Source organism: Pongo abelii, chromosome X (genome assembly GCF_028885655.2).
Source record: "Pongo abelii isolate AG06213 chromosome X, NHGRI_mPonAbe1-v2.0_pri, whole genome shotgun sequence".
NCBI classification, from domain to species: domain Eukaryota; kingdom Metazoa; phylum Chordata; class Mammalia; order Primates; family Hominidae; genus Pongo; species Pongo abelii.
The window spans coordinates 20,225,325-20,246,329 of NC_072008.2; the positions used below are offsets into that span (position 1 = coordinate 20,225,325).

Here is a 21,005-nt window from a genome sequence, read left to right on the forward strand (position 1 = left end):
TCAACTCACTGCAACCTCCACCTCCCAGGTTCAAGTGATCTCCTGCCTCAGTCTCCCAAGTAGCTGGAATTTCAGGCGCCCGCCACCATGCTTGGCTAATTTTTCTATTTTTAGTAGAGACAGGGTTTCACTATGTTGGCCAGGCTGGTTACAAACTCCTGACCTCAGGTGATCTGCCCACCTTGGCCTCCCAAAGTGATGGGATTACAGGTGTGAGCCACTGCGCCCAGCCCCAAAAGCCTTTTTTTAATTACAAGTTTATTTCTATGTTTGCCTTTGGTAGATAACCTAAGAAAATTCCCAACCTGGCACGGTAGCCCATGCCTGTAATCTCAGCACTTTGGAAGGCTGAGGCAGGCGGATCACTTGAGGTCAGGAATTCGAGACCAGCCTGGCCAACATGGTGAAACCCCATCTCTACTAAAAATACAAAAATCAGCTGAGCGTGGTGGTGCGAGCCTGTAATCCCAGTTACTCGGGAGGCTGAGGCAGGATTGCTTGAACCTGGTAGGTGGAGGCTGCAGTGAGCTGAGACTGTACCACTGCACTCCAGCCCGGGTGACAGAGTGAGACTGTCTCAAGAAAAAAACAAAAAATCCCATTGTTAGATTCCTAAGACAGGCTTAAAATTGTAAATATGTATTAAATGTTATCAAATCTGCCAAGTCCAACTAATTCTGTATCTGACAGCACAGCAATCAGCAATGGGACTTGACTCAGACTTTGTCCCTACTTTCTGATCTACCAACATCAAGTTGTGAACTGAACAAAACAATGGATTGGAATGGCAGTACAGACTGGGCTTTTAAAAGTGGGCAAGTTGGCCAGAAGTCTAAGTGTTTACTTCACCTATAGGTCTCTGCATCATATAAAGTAAGGTCTGTTGAATGTGACTTTGCAATCTGAAGTCACTCTGCTGAACTGACTTACCATTAGAAAATGGCTTCTTCAGCACAGATTTGTGACAAATTCACTTGCTGAGAAAATGCAACCCCGTATCTGGAATATGGCTAAATGGATTCATTCAGATCAAACAACCAAAAACAGACAAAAATAAAAACAAGGTATACCTTTTCCTTATATATCACAATTTTTAAAAACAGCAAATTTTTGGAAAAGAATCGTTTGAATAAATAGTTTAAAATGTTATAAACAGTTCGAAAAGAATCAATTGTATACATTGTTGAAAGTTGTTCATATTTTATTTTCTAATTGCAGTAGTTTGTATCTGATTTCTTTACATCATTCCATATGATGGGAAAGGAAACCTCTAAATCAGTTAGTACTAATTAGCTATCATGAATCTATAGTAAAAGGAATCACTGAAGATTTAAGAATAAAATATTATCAGAGGTATCAATATTAATAACTATAATCTTTTTCTAAAGAAATATAGAACAGTTGGTATTTTGTAAAATATCTTCAAGCAAATGAGAGACTTCATCTCTTAGTCTTATGCCGAATTAAGTGAGTTTGGTAGCAATTTTAAATACCGTGATGACATGAATGTACAAATATACATTCTACGTGTTCCTTCTATTGTACGAATCAAAGACTGCACGCAAAAGAAATGGGAAATACAGAATATAGAAGACATGCATCTTCTATCCTACATAGTACTGGATATCAAGTGAAAAGAGCAGACACCGCTCTAAGTACATTACATGTATAAACATCTAAATTATCAATCCTCTCAACAATTCTGCATGACAGGTACTGTTTTCATCATCACCATCTTAGAGGTGAAGAACCTGAAGCTGAGACAAGCAGGAGAATGTGCCAGTGGTCACCTGCAGGTAGAGGGCCAAGTAAGGGTGGGGGCAAAGGCCCTTTGACCCCAGGGTCTATGCTCTCCCCTCTCCAGTACATTGCCTCACAAGTACCTAGCAACTTGCAGGGCTAGGAGGGTGGAATAAGAGAGGACAAAGTCCAATACATTCTCCAAATTGCTCAGTTCATTCTATACCTGAGAGTCTAGTGTCTTTTCACATTTTGCTCTTTTCTGAATAGGAAGAAAAAAAGCAAAGATAAAAAGGATAGTAGTTTAGGGTAAACCAAAAACACAAAGCAGTGTGCAAAAGTTCATGAGAGTCCAAAGAGTATAAATAAAACTTACCCTTACTAAGTAGAATAAAGATAAGCATTTCATACCAATACAAATCATTTTCATCTTTATGACAGTCAGGTAACATTAAAAAAACCTCGCTTTCATTCTGATACTTTAACTGTCAATCCAGTCAATACCGGTTGTTAAGTCTGTATACAAGTAAAGTATAAATCTAGCTATTTTACTCAAAACATGCTTTTACCTATTTGATTACTCAATTACTCTGAAATCAATGACAGCAGTTTATACCTATGAAAGATGTTACTGAACATCATAATCTAATATTTACATTAGATGAGATTAAGTTAAATTACAAGTCACATAGAGTTTGTAAGCAAACATTTATAGCCATGATTCCACAGATGTGGTGAGTAAACAGCCATTCCTAAATAAAATACAAGAATTTCCATCATGCATAGTTTACAGGCTCGGTAAGAAGCGGTCTCTTTAGGGGCTAGATGCTTAAGAAATATTCAACAAACAATGAAATCTTGGCTTTTTTTTTTTTTTTTTTACACAAATGTTTGGTTATTTAGCCACATTAGTGATAAAACATATTCATATTCTAACTGCAAGTGGCATAAACATTGCAACAAAAATGCAACCCCATCAAAATCATTAGTAATAACTATTACTCCCTCTTAGCAGTAAGAACCATTATTCTTGGATTTCAAACATTTTATTTTCTTTCTGTGCATAGCTTATAGCACTGTATTATAGGAATCAGAGTGTATAAGCAAAAAAATGAAAAATAAAACTTCCTGAAGACCATTTCCATTATTTATGATTAAATCAATGAAACTATACAATTTCCACATTAAATACAAATTAGTAAAAGAATTCCTCCAAGTAGTATTGCATATAAGCTACAACTTTACCCCAACTATTTTAATCACTATGATTTGAGATTTCCTAGGATGTAACAGCCCAAGATTGGGCTGTTACTACCTCAGCAAGAACAATCACCAGCAAATACACGAACTGGGGTTATAGCTGAATTTTTAGAAACTCTCCAGACAAACCACATGTGTTAGAGGAGGTAAGCAGAAAAACTAATGTTTGAGCTGTGCTATTCCTACCAGGAACTATATCAAATATGCCAAGTTCAAACATTCTTAGTAAAATAATATGAAAGGATCTATATATACTTTAAATTTAGCAAAAACACTTTTATGTACAGAGCCTAAATATCTTAGGAGGTTTAGAACACCAATGAAGAGAATTGTTAATTCTTCAAGGCTGGTTTCTTATGAGGATTAAAAACCAGCCCTTAGTCTCAGATGCATTCCACCTAGATGTGTTCAGGAACTCCACAGAATAAGAAATATAAACCATGAATATGTACTCTTAATTTCCATTCTTCAACTTAATGTTCTATAGTACCTCAGATTTTTAAATCCAGAGTTTGGTGTACACTTAGGAAATTATAGTAAGAGTAGATTAGAGAAGATTTGCTTGTTTTCCTTTTGAAGCCATGTGAAGGTTTATTACCCTGTGTATTTTCATCACTGAAAAGTTCCCCGGTGACTAATAAAAGTGTCACAAGCTACATGATGGATCTCTTCTTTTAATGTTGCATACAATTTCAGTTTGACTAGTGAGGGCTAACTAGCTCAGCCCTAGTTTCAGTTTATTAGAGTTGACCACTAAAAACTAAATAAGGAAGTTACCAGTAAAGCTAATTCCCAATACAAGCAAAAAACAAAAACAAAAAACAAAACCAAAACCATTCACATAATAAAATATATCCTTAACACAAAATAAGGGTATAACATATTCTGCAGCATGACATTTTATTTTATTTCTCAGCTGTAGCTTTTTCATTCAGAGATTGGAGACCATCTTTTCATTGAGTTGTTATTCCTTCCTCTTCCCTTAGCTTAGGGATATGTTGAAAAAGGCTTTTCAACAAGTATTTTATTTTTTACAAGTTGCTATGTAATTAAAATTTATATATATCTTAAGTGTTTATAAAGCACTCAAAATTGTAGCTTACATGTATATGACTTCAGAAAATAAAAATCACACTTCTAACGTAATCTTTCTGCTCTGCAAAAATATTCTACATACATGCATATGATCAAAACAATCTTTTAATGTTTGGGGTATTTCTTACACATAGTAAAAGAAAAGTCAACAATTATATCCGTACTTCCCCTGTTAAGATAACTGAGTGCCACCTAGTGTTCAACTTCTGCAACTACTAAGCTTACAAATTCAATACTGCTATTAAAACCCAGGTTCTGAAAACTGCATTTTGGAAATCTTTTTTTTTTTTTAATTTTTACGGTGGCAAAATACGACTATGAAAAGAACACATGATATCAAAATCAGTATAAAAATAGCCACAGGCTACTTAAATATGACAAACAGACTTATTTTTTTTCTTCAAATGCAGATTTCTGCCTCCCTCAAATTGTATCAAAATCTCAAGGGAATATCTAGGTAACTGGAATATACACAATGACTCTATACAATCAAGAGGCCAGGGCTTAATCAGATTCCGTGAGGACAAGGCAAATTATTTCTTCAAAACACCCATTTTCTTACTGGAAGTGGTAGGAAAAGCAGCAATGCATTTTTTTTTTTTTTCTGTAATTAGTAGACATGGTCTTCTACCCATAAGCTCCATTACATTAAAAGAACAAAGTGGGCTTAACATCTCACTTAATATAATTCAGCATTATTATCAGTTTTAAAAAAACCAAAAATATCTTAGAAACAAATCAGTCTGCTTTAACAAATTGCATTCATGCTAATGAAATTTTAATCTTCTTTGTCATGGTCAAAATCCAAATTGTAGGACAATCTTCAGAAAAGATGGAATGTAAAATGTTGAGTTCAATTTAGATCTGGAAGGGAAAAGAACATGAGATGAAGGGAAAAAGAATTCTTATATTCCAACAGTCTACTCCATATATAAGGGAGACTTTCATCTCTTTAGGCTATTGAGAAACAAATCCAGTTTGAAGAAGAAATTCCTATAATTCTGGCCTGCTATAAGTAAATCGTTATGATCTCCTTTGTAATGTTACATGTTATGCAAAATATTCTTAATAAAGTTTACTGTCTCCTTCCTTTAATGCTTGTAATTTGAGATTTTTGTATCTCGTGGATGGGAGCAGACACAGGAAGCATGATATGATCCCTTCAAGAACAGGACCAGCGTGATACTGACCTAATTCTCCTGAGTCAATCTGGTTATAGTTAAAACATCTATAAAACACCTGGAGAAATGTCAAAGAGTAGAGTTCTCAGGTGACAGAGCCAACTTTTACAAAATGTTCAAGAGAACTCCTTTAATAATCACTGTCTTTCCCATCCCTTTTCCAGCCAGCCAGCTGGGTCCAGTTCTGAGGAGGCGTTGGCCCAGATCTGGAAATTTTTACTCAGAAAATCTTGACCATGCCTAGATTCTCAACCCATTATCTTGGTGCATGTGGCTTCATATCCATGAATGTTCTCTGGTTAGGTTCCTTAATTTTTTTTTTTTTTTAAGAGGCCTTCTACCCCTGCTCAGATGTCAAAATGTTTGGGTTGGCACTTAATCCACATGTCAGCTGCAAGCTCTTACCAAAGAATAGAATTGTTAATTCTATTGTCAAAATATCAGTAATAGTTTAGTCACAAGACTCCTCTTGGCTCAGGGTCTCCAAAATTAAGAAAATAACAGAACAATATGTTTCTCACTTCCTATTTTTGTGTACGTGTTAAAATGTCTATAATATTAGTAATTTAACTCACAGTGTTGAGTATTCTTGGTCAGGAACAACTGCTCTAGATATTCCGAAATTCCATCTTTGCATCAAATTTAACGTTATTATGTTATTTATTTAGAGACAAAGTCTGGCTATGTTACCCAGGCTGGTCTTGAACTCCTGGGCTCTGGTGATCCTCCCGTCAGTCTCCTGAGTAGCTGGGACTATGGGTGCATATCACCATATCTGACTTATTATTGTTTTTGGGTTGAAATACACAGGTGGTTTCTGAACTACATTTTAGTTAAAAGAGGTTTGAAAAGAAGAGCCCAAAACAGATTTAAGAGTAACACCCCAATCGCTAAATAAATTTATACTGCCAAAATATTAAGTTTGAATTTCATTCAATTACAGTAACAGCAGAAGTGCAGTAAAGCATTTACACTTATGGGCATTACTACTTTATTATTAGGAAAGACAATCCATTTTCCTCAAAATAAACATACCAACTGCAAACCAAGAGTTTGCCAACAGTGCACACCCAACAGCTAAAAATACCATAATTGGCAATAGGCTTCCATTTTGACAAGGCTTTCAGTGTATGTTGTAATTCCAGTGCTTCATATCAAGCTGGTTCAAACAAGATTCTTTCAACACACTAATATTTCAATTAAAAAGGCATGTTCCTTTGATAAGATCTATTTTTCAACTGTCCACTAAATTTCTTAATGGCTATCTCTTCAGAGACTCTTAATTAAACAAGTTATGATTAGAGTGGCTGGCGTTAATATTGCCAATGCAAACACTGACCTTTTCAGGAAGAGAAATTGAAGAGGGTTATAAGAATTCTCAAAATAGGGCCGGGCATGGTGGCTCACGCCTGTAACCTCAGCACTTTGGGAGGCCGCGGAGGGCAGATCACCTGAGGTCAGGAGTTCGAGACCAGCCTGGCCAACGTGGTGAAACCTCGTCTCTACTAAAAATACAAAAATTAGCCAGGCGTGGTGGCACGCGCCTGTAGTCCCAGCTATTCGGGAGGCTGAGGCAGGAGAATCGCTTGAACCCAGGAGGCAGAGATTGCAGTGAGCTGAGATTGTACCACTGCACTCCAGCCTGGGTGACAGAACGAAACTCCACCACAAAAAAAAAAAAAAAAAAGAATTCTCAAAATATAAACAGTTTGACTAGGTGTCTTCTAAATAATACTATTTAATTCAGACAATTCTCAAAATATACCCTTATTTAAGTGTCCCATGTTCTTAAAATTAATGGATGTTAGGGGAAAGTTGGTTTCTCCATGGATAATAACAAAAATTGGAAAACACAGGTACATCTACTCACGTCATCAATATCTTCATCATCATCTCCAATGTCATCAAACTGAATTTCATCATCATCTCCAGGACCAAATGTATCAGTTTCATTGATTTTAGCTAAGGACACAGTAAGAAATACTCATAAGTCAGCACTGTAATTTAATCAAAGTTTCATCATAAGAAAAGCATTCCTTTTATATAAGACAATTACTATAAAGAATATTTTATGAAACAAAATTCCTGCAGTGTCACTGCTATGTCAAGATGGGAGTATTTGTGTTACCATTTTCTTTTGTTTGCAAAGGTATTTTTAGTAAGGAAGGCCCTAATTACACTAATTCTGAAGCTATTATAACTTCCAGGTATACTTCTCAACATAGAAGGAAATATGGTAACAACATATTGCCTTAAGAATAGCTGGTTCACTAATCATCAGATAGACTCATCAATCAGAAAGATCTGGTCAAATCATGATTACCCCTAAGCAATGAAAATGAATCAGGAAGCGCTAGTCCTATTCCTATATACATTAACATTTCTTAGATTAGAAATGCTCACTAATTTCAGCAGGACTTTCAAGCTTAAGTAAAATATAATAAAATTATGTTTTTTCTTAGTAAGATACAACAGAGCCAAAAATAGTAACTGCGAAGTGAAAATGCAGGCCTACAAAATAGTATGTCAAGTACATTTCCCCTTTGATGAGGTTATAAGGGACTTATTTTTAGGTTTTCTGCGTTAAGAATTCGTTACTTTTGTATTTGGAAGGGTGAAAACCAAGAAATGCTGCTTTTAAAAAATCCTATGGGATACTATTATATAACGATAAAATGGAAATATAACTTTTTAACAAAAATCAGTAATGAGGCCGGGCATGGTGGTTCACGCCTGAAATCCCAGCACTTTGGTAGGCAGAGGTGGGTGGATCATCTGAGGTCAGGAGTTTGAGACTAGCCTGACCAACATGGTGAAACTCTGTCTCTACTAAAAATACAAAATTAGCCGGGCATGGTGGTGCATGCCTGTAATCTCAGCTGCTTTGGAGGCTGCGAATCACTTGAACCCGGGAGGCAGAGGTTGCAGTGAGCCAAGACTGCACCACTGTGCTCCAGCCTGGGAAAAAGAGTGAGACTCCATTTCAAAACAAACAAACAAAATCAGTAACGGTACCTAATTACTTGCCCTTGCTTCACGGTTTTTGTTGGTTTTTTTAAAATTTTTTTTGAGACAAGGTCTCACTTTGTCACTCAGGCTCGAGTATAGTGGCATGATCATAGGTCACTGCATCCTTGAACTCTTAGACTCAAGCAATCCTCCCGTCTTGGCCTCCCAAGTAGCTGAGACTACAGGCGTGTGCCACCATGCCCAGCTGACTTGCACTTCGTGTTTAACCCACATGCGCGCTGACAGTCTCTCAAGGAAGGAATTTTAATAGATACTATAACAAAATTATTCCTTTAGTTAGCATTATGTGGAAGTCCAAAGCTTATAGAATATAACTCCTCACCATATTTATTAGGAACAGAATTCCAGTAATTTCTTTCTTATAGTATCTAGTATTATGAAGCATAGGCAGGCATACTTAAAACTAAAAATGTAAGCACTAAAGTAAATAAGCAAAATCCACAGTTCCTTCACCTAAACAACAGATAACCTAAATACCACATGACAAGTTAATATAGTAACTCAGACATTACCATGCTCTGGAAGCTCGCCATATGCCTTCAGACTTCTAGCTTCGTCTGCATTGTATTTTAAAATTACATCAGCTTTGTTATCCTTAAATAGAGACAAATAACTTTAAAAAACTGATCATGACGAAATATTATCAGTTATTTCATAAATTCTCATATTGAATAAACAATCAAATCTCACCGTTTTACTATAAATCTTTCTCCTTTTAAATTTTAAAGCTTTCTCATACCCTCTGAAAAAGATCCTTGGGTTTAACCCAAGAGGAAGCTTATGTATATGCCTGAATAACAAGCTTGGGAAATATATTTAAAGATCTCACTTTAATAAGAGCAGAACTGTGCATACCCCATATGTTAGATTATTTAATATTACCCTTTGATCAGAAGTCTTTTGAAGTACAAAAGTTCCCTGGGACAATAATTTGCAGGGTGATCAAACATTGCAATTCCAAAACTGAGACTGAACTGAGACTGGTATAATGACCTAAGGAAATTATACCTTTCTGTATTATCTGTGCTTCTTTGCCTAGGTATCAATCACAATCTCCTGTGGAGCTTTTCTATCTTCTGAAGATAGATTAGTAGATGTGAAGAGAAGCCCAAGAATTAGTATTGTGAGAAGTTCTTTAGGTATTTCTGATGCAAAAGTCCCATTGAGAAATACCGCCTTAGAATGTTTCTACTTCCCTATTTGAAAAGAATTTAACTCAGTTAAGGGAGAAAATTGATTGCTTCAACTTCAAGGACAGTGTGATTCAGACCAGTACTTCTTAAAATGTAAAGTGTATAGAAGCCTATGGAGATCTTATTAAAGTGCATGTTCCGACTGAAGAGTCAAAGAACCTGTATTTCTAACAAGCTTCCAGAAGATGCTATTGAGCCATAGACCACCCTGTAAGTAGGAGGGGCACGGCAGGATCACGAAAAATTTCGAATCAGAAGTTGGTCCTGGCTGTCACTTTACAGTCAAAATGTTACTCATTTCGGACCCTTGGTGTCCTTATCTATCGAACAGGAAATTACTTATTCTTCCTATTTCTGAGGTTATTGTTAGATCATAAGAAAAAAATGGACATTAAAATGGTATGAATTTAAAGCAAGCTTTCTCACCTCAGCGCTATGGATTATTGTGAGGTGGACCATTCTCTGTTATGGGATGCTGTCCTGTGCCCACCCCAGCCTCTATCTACTACATGCTAGCAGCATTGCACCCATCCCCCAGTTGTGACAACCAGAAAAGTCTCCAGACACTGCCAGTGTCCCTTGGAGGGCAAAACTGCCCACAGCTGAGAAATAATGGTTTAAAGTGAAGATTTAAATTATTTATTCTGGATTTTTTTTTTTAAATCAAAGTATGATCAAGGCTATACTAATAGAGATAGTATCATACAGGGATGATTTCCAATAGGTGGATGTCAAATGGATCTCACAGACCCACAATGAGTCTACAGAGTCAAGGGTTACGATCATGAAAGGCAACCACCACTTTCTTTCTTTCCCAAGTGCTCCTTTAGATTTATAGCACATACCTATGTCGTGATGTGTATTATAATTACTTGTGTGCTTAACTCTCTCCACTACCAGGCTATGAGCCTTTTGTGGGATGGGCACTTAACTCATTCAGCTGTATCCCCTAGAATAATGGCTCCGAGATTTTGATTTAAACATAATCCCTGGGATACATAGCACAATGCCTAAAACACAACTGGCTCTTAAGAAATGGCTCATCGAATTCAAGCCAGTAAAATAGGAAAAATTTACATGTAATTTTTACCTGGTAGTCTCGGAGACCAACCAATATAATGTCCGAGGTATTTATCCAAACCTACAAAAGAAAAGTCACTGCCCGTCATATTTAAAATAACAAAGAATCAAGAAATTCCAGAGTAACAATCAATTAGTTTAGAAATTAAGAGATTTTAGGCTGGGAGCGGTGGCTCATGCCTGTAATCCCAGCACTCTGGGAGGCCAAGGTGGGTGGATCACCTGAGGTCAGGAGTTCGAGACCATCCTGGCCAACATGGCAAAAACCCGTGTCTACTAAAAAATACAAAAATTAGCTGGGCGTGGTGGCACGCCCTTGTAATCCCAGCTATTCGGGAGGCTGGGGCTGGAGAATCACTTGAACCCGGGAGACGGAGGTTGCAGAGAGCTGAGACTGTGCCACTGCACTCCAGCCTGGGCAACAGAGTGAGACTCTGTCTCAAAAAAACAAATAAAATTCTTTAAAAGAAAAAAAAAAAAAGAAATAAAGAGATTTTAGTTTGGGCTGGCATTGTGGCTCACGCCTATAATCCCAGCACTTTGGGAGGCCGAGGCTGGCAGATCACTTGAGGTCAGGAGTTCAAGACCAGCCTGGCCAAAATGGTAAAACCTTGTCTTTACTAAAAATAGAAAAATTAGCCAGGCGTGGTGGCGCATGCCTATAATCCCAGCTACTCAGGAGGCTGAGGCTGGAGAAACACTTGAACCTGGGAGGCAGAGGGTGCACTGAGCCAAGATTGTGCCACTGCACTCCAGCCTGGATGACAGAGTGAGACTCTGTCTCAAAAAAAAAAAAAAGAAAGAAAGAAAGAAAAAGAAAAAAAGATTTTAGTTTGGGAATAGAAGGATTAACATACCAAATTAAAAAAAAAATACAAAATCAGAGTTGGGACTTTTAGTCAACCTGATTAATAAATCTGCCTGAATAACTACTGTGATGGTGAATTAATCATTACTTTCCAAGGCAGTCCATTCACGATGACATTCAGGAGATGCAACATTAATACAATGCTTATGTAATATAACTCATATTCAAATTTTCTTAATGTACACTTTACAGCTGTATGTCCAATTCCTAAATCAGAATCCAAACAAGGGCGACCTACTACATTTAACTGTCAGGTCTCTTTAAGTCTCCTTGCAACTAGAATAGTACCCCACCTTTTTTTTTTTTTTTAAACTTTCATGACATTAACATTTCATTAAGAGCTGGGCCATCTGGCTGGGTACAGTGGCTCATGCCTATAATCCCAACATGTTGGGAGGCCAAGGTGGGCTGATTGCTTGAGCTCAGGAGTTCAAAACCAGCCTAAGCAACATGAAGAAACCCCATCTCTACAAAAAATACAGAAATTAGCCAGGCATGGTGGCACAGGCCTGTAGTCCCTGCTACACGGGAGGCTGAAGTGGGAGGATCACTTGAACCAATGAGGGTGAGGCTACAGTGAGCCCAGATCATGCCACTACACTACAGGCTGGGTGATAAGAGACCCTGTATCAAAAAAAAAAGACAAGGAAAAAAAAAGCTGGGCCGTTTGTTTTTGCAGAATGTCTCTCAATTTGGACTTTTTGGGCAGGAATACAATATAAGTGATACAAATGCTTCTTTAACATTAGAACCTGTATAAAATTACCATTACAGACCTTGTTATTTTACTTATAGGTAAATCACTGTTTACCTAGGTAAGTCTTTTGGGAATTTCCAAAAATGAAGTCCATGGACAGTTAAAAACTGAAGAAGGATTTTCCCCCTTAACCAATTTTATATTAAAGTAAAACAAATCACACCTACCTTTTTTCTCAATTTTCCTCTGATGTGACATAACCTCTTTACACCATCGAAACACATTGCTTCTAGCCGTCCATTTCCCAACATTTTGATTACCTGAGCATACTCTAGCGGGGAGAAAGGAAAAGGGTATGGAATATTGTTCAACTTTTGATAAGAGCAACTTAAAGTCCACATAAAACTGTCAAGAGAATAAAGTTGCACCAGTTGGGAAAAAATACATATAGTAAAAATATAAACAAACATAAGGGAGTGATAAACATCAAGTTAGTTAATGGAAGAGCTAGAACCAAGACTCTATGATGCCATTTCTTTCTTTCTTTTTTTTTTTTCTGAGCTCAGGTCAAGTGTAGAAACCTTCACAGTTACAAAGGTCAGTCGTAAAACCTTTACATCACTGCCCAGAAATGATTAGGCTTTCATAGACATACATACGCACCCCTGACCCCCAATCTCATTCATTCCTACAACTGTTACCTTTATAAACAAGTGGGTGCACACACACACACATACACCCCACACACACACCAGACATATGCCCTTATTGTTTTACATTGTTTTATAGTTTTGCTTCTCAGAACTGTAGAGATCATGCATCAGGTAGACTGGAAAGCCTTCTGATGCTCAGATTTGGCTAGTTTCATCATTGATCCACTTCAGTAAAAGCAGATCTCAGAGAATGTAATGCCATTTCTATAACATACTGTCTCTGCTATTAGACATGTTTTAATTATCGACTCATTCTGAATAAGTAGATTGACTACCCCACTTCTGGCTCTCCTTTACTTCAGTACCTTTAGGTGCAAATCTCATATAATTTTTAGTTCATTTAGCAAACAAAAACAAACTTCAAACAATGTCTTTGTTGAATTAGAATATGACTAATCCCCAGAGAGGATGTCCATTAATTTGTAAATATACCGAGACTTCATTTTGAAAGGCTCAACAGTGGGGTTGCCTCGTGGAAGTCAATTACTCAGACTACAGTGAGTCTAGCACCCACCTACCACCTCAACATGGTTGGTCAACTCAAAGGCAGCCTTTCTTCCGAAGTGAGGGAAAAAGTAATAATAAAGCAGCGCCTGCCCAAGTCAAGTCAGCTGCTATTTTAGAGGCAAGGATGACCAAGGCTAAGAAACAAAAGGACTTTTAGCCAGAAAACGTATCTCATGTTTACTGGTTTATATGTATGGCATAATAAATCCACCCAAAGTTCTATTAAAAGCTAAAGTACTGGAAATTATTGGAATACCTGAGGAAATATGAATTTGGAGTATATGCTAGATATTATATCAATGTCAAATTACCTGAGTGTGATAATTCTCTTCTAGTTATATAAGCAAATATACTTGCACTTAGGAGATACATGATCAAGTAAGGGAAAAGTAACATGATGTCTCTAAATTTCAAATGGTCCTCAAGAAATCCTACATATGGGGTTGGGTGTGGTGGCTCACGCCTGTAATCCCAGCACTTTCGGAGGCCAAGACGGGTGGATCATGAGGTTAGGAGATCGAGACCCATCCTGGGTGACACAGTGAAACCCCGTCTCTACTAAAAATACAAAAAAAATAGCCAGGCATGGTGGCGGGCGCCTGTAGTCCCAGCTACTTGGGAGGCTGAGGCAGGAGAATGGCGTGAACCCGGGAGGTGTAGCTTGTAGTGAGCCGAGATCACGCGCCACTGCACTCCAGCCTGGGTGACAGAGCGAGACTCCATCTCAAAAAAAAAAAAAAACAAAAAAATAGAAAAAAGAAATCCTACATATATATTTCTTTATATGTGTGTGTACAGATGAAGGATTTAAGGGAGTTTGTTGCACTAATACTGCAACTTTCTGTAGGTTCGAAATGACTCGAAACAAAAGTAACAGGAAAGGGCAAACAATCCAGTTAGGATTTATTTGACTAGTGCTATGTATCTTCGTCTGGCACTTACAATATTCTTCAGTCTAATAAAATCAGTTAACTGTTCAGTTTCATTTTATTGTAGTTTATGAAGTTATATGCTAATGGCACTGGAGAATGGAGAGGTCTATAAGGGCCTCAGGCTCATCCTTCAAATGTCCATGGTCTACTCAACATATTATGTGTACCATTCACTATCAGAAATGCTAATCATAGAACTGCCAACTAAATCATAGAACTGCCAACTAAATCATAGAACTGTCAACCATAGCTTTTGCGGCTCAATTCCCTCTGAACTATAGACACATTCTTAGTTCCCAGTACTTTGGGAGGTCATGGTGGGAGAATCACTTGAGCCCAGGAGTTCGAGAACAGCCTGGGCAACATATGAAGACCTCATCTCTAAACATTTTTTTTTTTTTTTGAGACGGAGTCTCCCTCTGTCACCCAGACTGGAGTGCAGTGGTGCGATCTCGGCTCACTGCAACCTCCGCCTCCCAGGTTCAAACAATTCTCCTGCCTCAGCCTCCTGAGTAGCTGGGATTACAGGCACGTGCCACCACGCCCAGCTAATTTTTGTAATTTTAATAGAGATGGGGTTTCCTCATGTTGGTCAGGCTGGTCTCGAACTCCTGACTTCGTGATCCGCCCGCCTTGGCCTCCCAAAGTGCTGGGATTACAGACGTGAGCCACTGCGCCCAGCCTAAAAAATTTTTTAAAATTAGCCAGACGTGGTGGTGTATGCCTGTAGTCCCAAATACTCAGGAGACCGAAGTGGAAGGACTGCTTCAGCCCAGGAGGTCATGGCTGCAGTGGGCTGTAATCGTGCCACCGCACCTCACCCTGGGCAACGGGCAAGACCCTGTCTCAAAAAAATAAAGTCCCCAGCTAAAAAAGAAAGGATGTTATTTTAAAAAGCATAATTTATGAAAACACTTACCCTGACCATCCTCTTTGAATACCAGTTCTCTTTTTTCAGATTCATTCTCATTCTTACCTCTGCGTCTATTTTTACCTCCTTTACCTGATGGTTTAAAAAAAAGAAAAGGAGGTAAATGACATTAATAATCTGTAAAACAGTATGAAATAAAATGAAATTAAGGCTTATAAAACCATTTTTTAAAAGATCACTTAAATTAAAAAATTCATCTATTTTAGCTACTCAATCATATTAAATTTACAATCTCCAATCCCAACATTAATGCATTATCACCTCCCTACCCTTCTTGGAATTTCCTTTGGGGATTTTTCTGACATAAAATACACATAAATAGCAAATATTATATTAAAAAATATAGAAAAACATTTCACTTTAGCATCCATCTTTTTGAAATAAAAATGCAATTCTATACATATTCTTCTAAGCGGAAATCTTGGGTGTCTTCTAAAGCCAGGCCCTATGCAAGGAACCCGATACTTTCAAAATTAAGTGAAGACAGTGTCTGGACAGAGAACTGTGGTTTTCAAACTTTTGGTAGCAGAGTACTATAAATACTGAAATCTCACTGGGTGCAGTGGTGTGCGCCTAGGGTCTCAGCTACTCAGGAGGCTCAGGTGGGAGGATCACTTGAGCAAGCCCAGGAGGTTCCAGGCTAGCCTGGGCAACATAGTGAGACACTGTCTCTTAAAAAATAAAAAATATCTGTTTGGCACCCAATTTACTTTCTTTTATAATGCTGGTCCCTACTCAACATCCCTGTTTCTATTATATGACCCCAGTAACCACGCTCTTAACCACTATGCAATAATTCTGCCCATTTACTTGTCACAATCACCCCATGAGGTCATAACATTCATTTATTCCCAGTTAACCCATGAGTTCCCTGAAGCTCAGAGAAGTTAAGTAAGTCGCTTGGCTTCAGTGAGTAAATCAGTTCACTGATTACAGTCAGTAAGCTGGGGTGACCAAAGTCACAGTGTTTTTTTGCCCCTAGCCCCCACATTAGCTTACCTCTCCACAGCATTTTGCGCCCATTCCAGGAAGGAAACCACATTGGCAGCCATTTCCAAAAGGCAGGAAAAAGGCTGTAAGTGCTACTGACACTAAGAGACTCATGGGAAGAGCTTGGAAGCAGCAAAAAGTTCATAACCCAAATAGAATCATGAATGTGCACCTGATCACTGCAAAGACAGACATCTAACTTCTTGAATCAAGTCCACTTACTGTCTCCTGGGGCAGTCTCACATTGCTCTGTGCTATTTTAGGGGGGCCTCTACAATTTCCTGACCCACCCAGAGTCCTTAGAATTCAGTATCTGAGGCATTCTTAGGGAACACTGAAACTAATTTCCTAGAAAGAGAAAAGTATCAAGCCATTAATCATGCCAGATCTGCAAAACAGAGTGCAAGCTCCTTTAGGGCAAGATCATACCTGCTCTGTTTATTGAGTTATATACCTGAGTTCACTAATTCTTCAAATGAATCTGTCAAGAATAGTCCATATATTCCTAACAGAGTGGTGAGTTAAAAATCATAGGCAGTAACTTCTTCAAAGTGTGGGAGCACTATACCCTAAATGCTTATGAGTGGGCCAAATGATACCCCTTTTCCGGATTCGAGGATGGGTTTCTAAGAATTTCTAGAATAAGCTGATGTCAATCAATCCAAAGCAAAAGTCACTTAACACACAGTATGTGGCAAATTTTACCCTTACTTGTGTAACCACAGCTTATATTCACAGGGCTTCTGGATTTTCCAATGAAGAAAAACAACAATAAACGACTTTATTTCTACATTAGTAAATCCCATCTCATAAAATTCAGGGGTCATGAAAAGTACCATTCCTCTAAGTAAGATAACTAAGAACTGATTGGTTTCAGACAGTACAGGAATGATAAACACCAAACTCAGCCTGGTGATTACCTCCAAAAAGAGAGTAAAAGGTGATTAGGGCTTTACCACAATCTGCGTTGTAATTCTTAAATTCAGAGTAATGGGTTCCCAGGTCCATTACGTTAGCTATATTTTTTGTATGCCTCAAATGTTATTGAAGAAAAGATTCATTACTTGTCAACTTACCAGAATTAACCATACCCTGATCATTCCCCTTTGTATTTTATTGCCATGTAATGGGATGTTGTTTAAACTCTCTGTTGAATGAATGAGACTAGGTCTGAGTGTACAACAATTAAAGTGACATCAACATTCTTTAAACCAGAGTTGTTTTGGAGAAATTCCCAGAGAGGCTCTTTCTTAAGACATGAGGCTAGGGAACCAGAAGTGATTTAGTGTAGAAGTCCTATCCCCTTGGAACCAAAGCAGAACCTATTATTCACCTAAGGGTGGAGTCGACAGGAGGTAGGCGACTTAAACCAACAAATATTTATCGAGCATCTACTAAGTGTCAAGTGCTAGCAATTCAATGAGATGAAGGCAGATACTATTCCTGCCTTTTAGAGCTTACAGCCTGGTGGAAGAATTGGAAATCTTATTACTAGAAATAAAGGTGAGAATAAGATGGAAGTGATCCCCTTACCACCTCAGAGAGAATAAAGTATTATAGAGAAGAAAACCGTAAGACTTTAAAATTTTTTTGTTTATAACTCCATCTTTTCCAAAATAACAAGCAGTGACTGCACCAACTTGTGCACAGAACACCTCGACCAAGTACCCTAAGGGATAAAGTAATAAGTGACAGCTACAAAGAGGAAATGTGGTAGAATCCCTGGAGCCAGCCGTCAAGTAGAAAAGAGAGCAGAAGTAGGCCTGTGTCAGGGGAGGGTTTCCTTTAGAATGAATAATCAAAGGAGACTACTTACGGACTATGAAGTATGCTCCTCTCCTGTAGGAAAATACAGTATTTTCCCTATATTTACTTGCACAATTTTCTTCAAGTTATAAGGCTATTAAAAATGACAGGAACACTGTAAATCTATAAAAGTAATTTCTTTAGGAGTGTTCTGCTTTTTTTTTTTAAGATTAGGCCTTCCGTTTTGGAAATCCCAAATAAAGTTATCCTCAAGTCTGATCATTTGTGAACGCTTAGCCTCAGAATGGAAGAAACTTAAATTAGGTCTTTATTCTCACAACATATGCATCATCTGAAGCAAAAGTAGAAAATTTGGCTAAATATGGAATAAGTCTTCAGCAAACAAACATAAGCTATATCCTGTAAAGGGATGGAGAGAGTAAATCTCTAGAGGTGAGCTTTAGAAATGCATCAAGGTTTCACCCACTGTTCACAAGGGACAGCGAGTAGCCTCAACAATACTAAACTGTCCATAAAGAAACCCATGCAGGAGTACCTGGTGCTCACGAATGCAGACAGCACTCTTTTAAAAAAAGTTCAGAACGGCTTCCAGGGATTAACCCCTCATGCCCGGGAAAGCCAAATGGGCCTATCTACTAAGCCTAGGCCGCCCCGGGGAAGGTTCCCGCCAACGTCCCCACCGAGCAGCGGTCAGTCTGGCGCGAATCAGGAGCAAAAGCCCACATTCTCCCGCAGGAGGCCCTACAAAAATGGCGCCGGCTCCACCCCAGTGTGACCAAACTGGGCAACAGGAGTTAACTTCCCAGCTCCTCTCCCAAGCTCAGAGTCGCGTGTGGGGCGCCCAGTCGCGGGCAGGCAGGGAGGGAAGGAAAAAGGGTCACTGCGGCCTGGGTGACCTGCAATCTACGGGCAGGACCTGGGAGACCCGGCCGAGCAGAGCCGTGGTCCGGGGGTCCGGGCGGTATTACCTTTATTCTTGGGCATGGCGGTGGCGGCGACCTCGCGGCGTCTCTGACTTCTTTCCGGGTAGCGGCGACCGCGGCGGCTGCTGCTCCGAGGGGCGACACGAGGGAGCGCGCGGGACCAAGTAGGTGCTGGAGGCCAGGCAGCGTGCGCGGGAGAGGCTGGCGACCGAGCTCTTCAGAGATCCGCCTGCGTCCACGCTCGGCGGCAGCAAATGGCGTCGCGACTGCTTGCGTCGCTTTTCTCCGCCTCCCGTCGCCGGCTGGGCCCGCCCCCCTAGGCGTTATGGCGCAGGCGTGGCCGACTGACTCCTATTGTTAGAGCCGAGGAAGACGCGTTGTGGGAGGGTGCGCCCAAGCCGAAGAGGACGCGAGGGGCAGGGCCGCAAGCAGGAAAAAGGCGGAGTCAGGGAGGGAGGGGGAGAGCCTCTGCGTCATAGAAAAGGGCGGTCTGAGGTGGCGTTTGCTGCTGGTTAAGACCAGATCTCTGCTGCTTTGTAGCAAACGCGCGTCTCCCGGTTTGACAAGTGGCTGACTGGTTAACCTCGTGGTTAGCTCAGTTTTTAAAGAATATATATATTTTTATTTTTATTTTATTTTTTGAGACGGAGTCTTGCTCTGGAGTCGCCCTGGCTGGAGTGCAGTGGCGCGATCTCGGCTCACTGCAACCTCTGCCGCCCGGGTTCAGGCGATTCTCCTGCCTCAGCCTCCGGAGTAGCTGGGATTACAGGCACGTGCCAGCACGCCCGTCTGATTTTTGTGTTTTTAGTAGAGACGGGGTTTCGGCATTTTGGCTAGGCTGGTCTTGAACTCCTGACCACGTGATCCACCCGTCTCGGCCTCCCAAAGTGCTGGGATTACAGGCGTGAGCCACCGCGCCCGGCCAATATTTTAATTTTTTTTATTAAGACGGAGTCTCGCTCTATCGCCCAGGCTGGAGTGCAGAGGCGCGATCACGGCTCACTGCAACCTCCGCCTCCCGGGCTCAAGCGATTCTCCCGCCTCAGCCTCCCGAGTAGCTGGGATTACAGGCATGTGCCACCATGCCCAGCTAATTTTAGTACTTTTAGTTGAGACGGGGTTTCACCATGTTGGCCAGGCTGGTCTCGAACTCGTGACCTCAACTCGCGCCGGCCTCGGCCTCCCAAAGTGCTGGGATTACAGGCGTGAGCCACCGTGCCCAGCCGGTTAGCTCATAACGCAGTCCTTTCACTCGCCCAGCCGGGTTGGGAGCCTGATGGGAAGGGCAAGGCTTTCCTGGCATCCATTACCAAAGCATAATATTTGCATGGCACTTGTTACTACTCTTTAAATCTGTCTGTGCTACCTCACTGTAAACCTTACCGGGCAGAGACCATGTCTGTTGCTTACTATTACCCCCACTTAGCTGAATGCCTGGCACATAATAGGTGTTCAATACACACAGAAAGGAAGGGAGGGAGGGGAGAAAAGACTTAAGCTCAATGTTAATGGGCTGAACTGCGTCCCCCGCAAAATTCCTATGTTCACGTTCTAATCCCCAGTAACTCAATGTGACTGTATTTGGACATAAGTTCTTCAAAGACGTGATTAAATTGAAATGAGGTCATTAGTGTGGACCCTTATCTGACTGGTGTCCTTAGAAGAAGATATTATTAGGCCACAGGCATAGAGGGAGAACACCACGTGAACAAGAAGGTAGCCATCTATAAGCCCAGGAGAGAGGCCAACCCTGTTGACGCTTGATTTTAGACTTTCAGTCTCCAGAACAATGAGAAAATAAATTTCTGTTGTTTAAGCCACTCAGTACGTGGTACTTTGTTATGACAGTCCTAGCAAACTAATACAGCTGGCTAATGCTGGGCCGTACTCTACAAGATTTATTTCTAAGTAAACTTATTTTGACTAAACCAAGTAAACTTATTTTAAATAAATCACCTTTCCACAAACACCAGGGTTTGCACATACTTAGAAGACAGAAATAAAGTATCATCATCTAATATAGTGGTTCTTTTCTGGGAACATTTGGCAGCGTCGACCAGAAATGTTTCTGGTTGTCACAACTTGAGGAGGGGGGATG

At 39.8% G+C, this 21,005-nt stretch overlaps 1 protein-coding gene and 2 non-coding genes across 3 annotated transcripts; all 3 read right to left on the minus strand.

The window, feature by feature from the left end:
* Positions 1–1,183: 1,183 nt before the first annotated feature.
* Positions 1,184–19,144, minus strand: EIF1AX (eukaryotic translation initiation factor 1A X-linked). Its single transcript, NM_001132335.1, is given in 7 exon segments — positions 1,184–4,959; positions 7,147–7,238; positions 8,819–8,900; positions 10,590–10,640; positions 12,372–12,475; positions 15,216–15,299; positions 18,953–19,144. Coding segments are annotated over 7 exon segments (435 nt in total). The 5' UTR covers positions 18,969–19,144; the 3' UTR covers positions 1,184–4,953.
* Positions 12,702–12,771, minus strand: LOC112131169 (small nucleolar RNA U2-30). Its single transcript, XR_002913307.1, has one exon. It is a non-coding gene; the product is annotated as a small nucleolar RNA U2-30 (small nucleolar RNA).
* Positions 12,941–13,020, minus strand: LOC112131170 (small nucleolar RNA U2-19). The gene has a single exon (XR_002913308.1). It is a non-coding gene; the product is annotated as a small nucleolar RNA U2-19 (small nucleolar RNA).
* Positions 19,145–21,005: the final 1,861 nt, after the last annotated feature.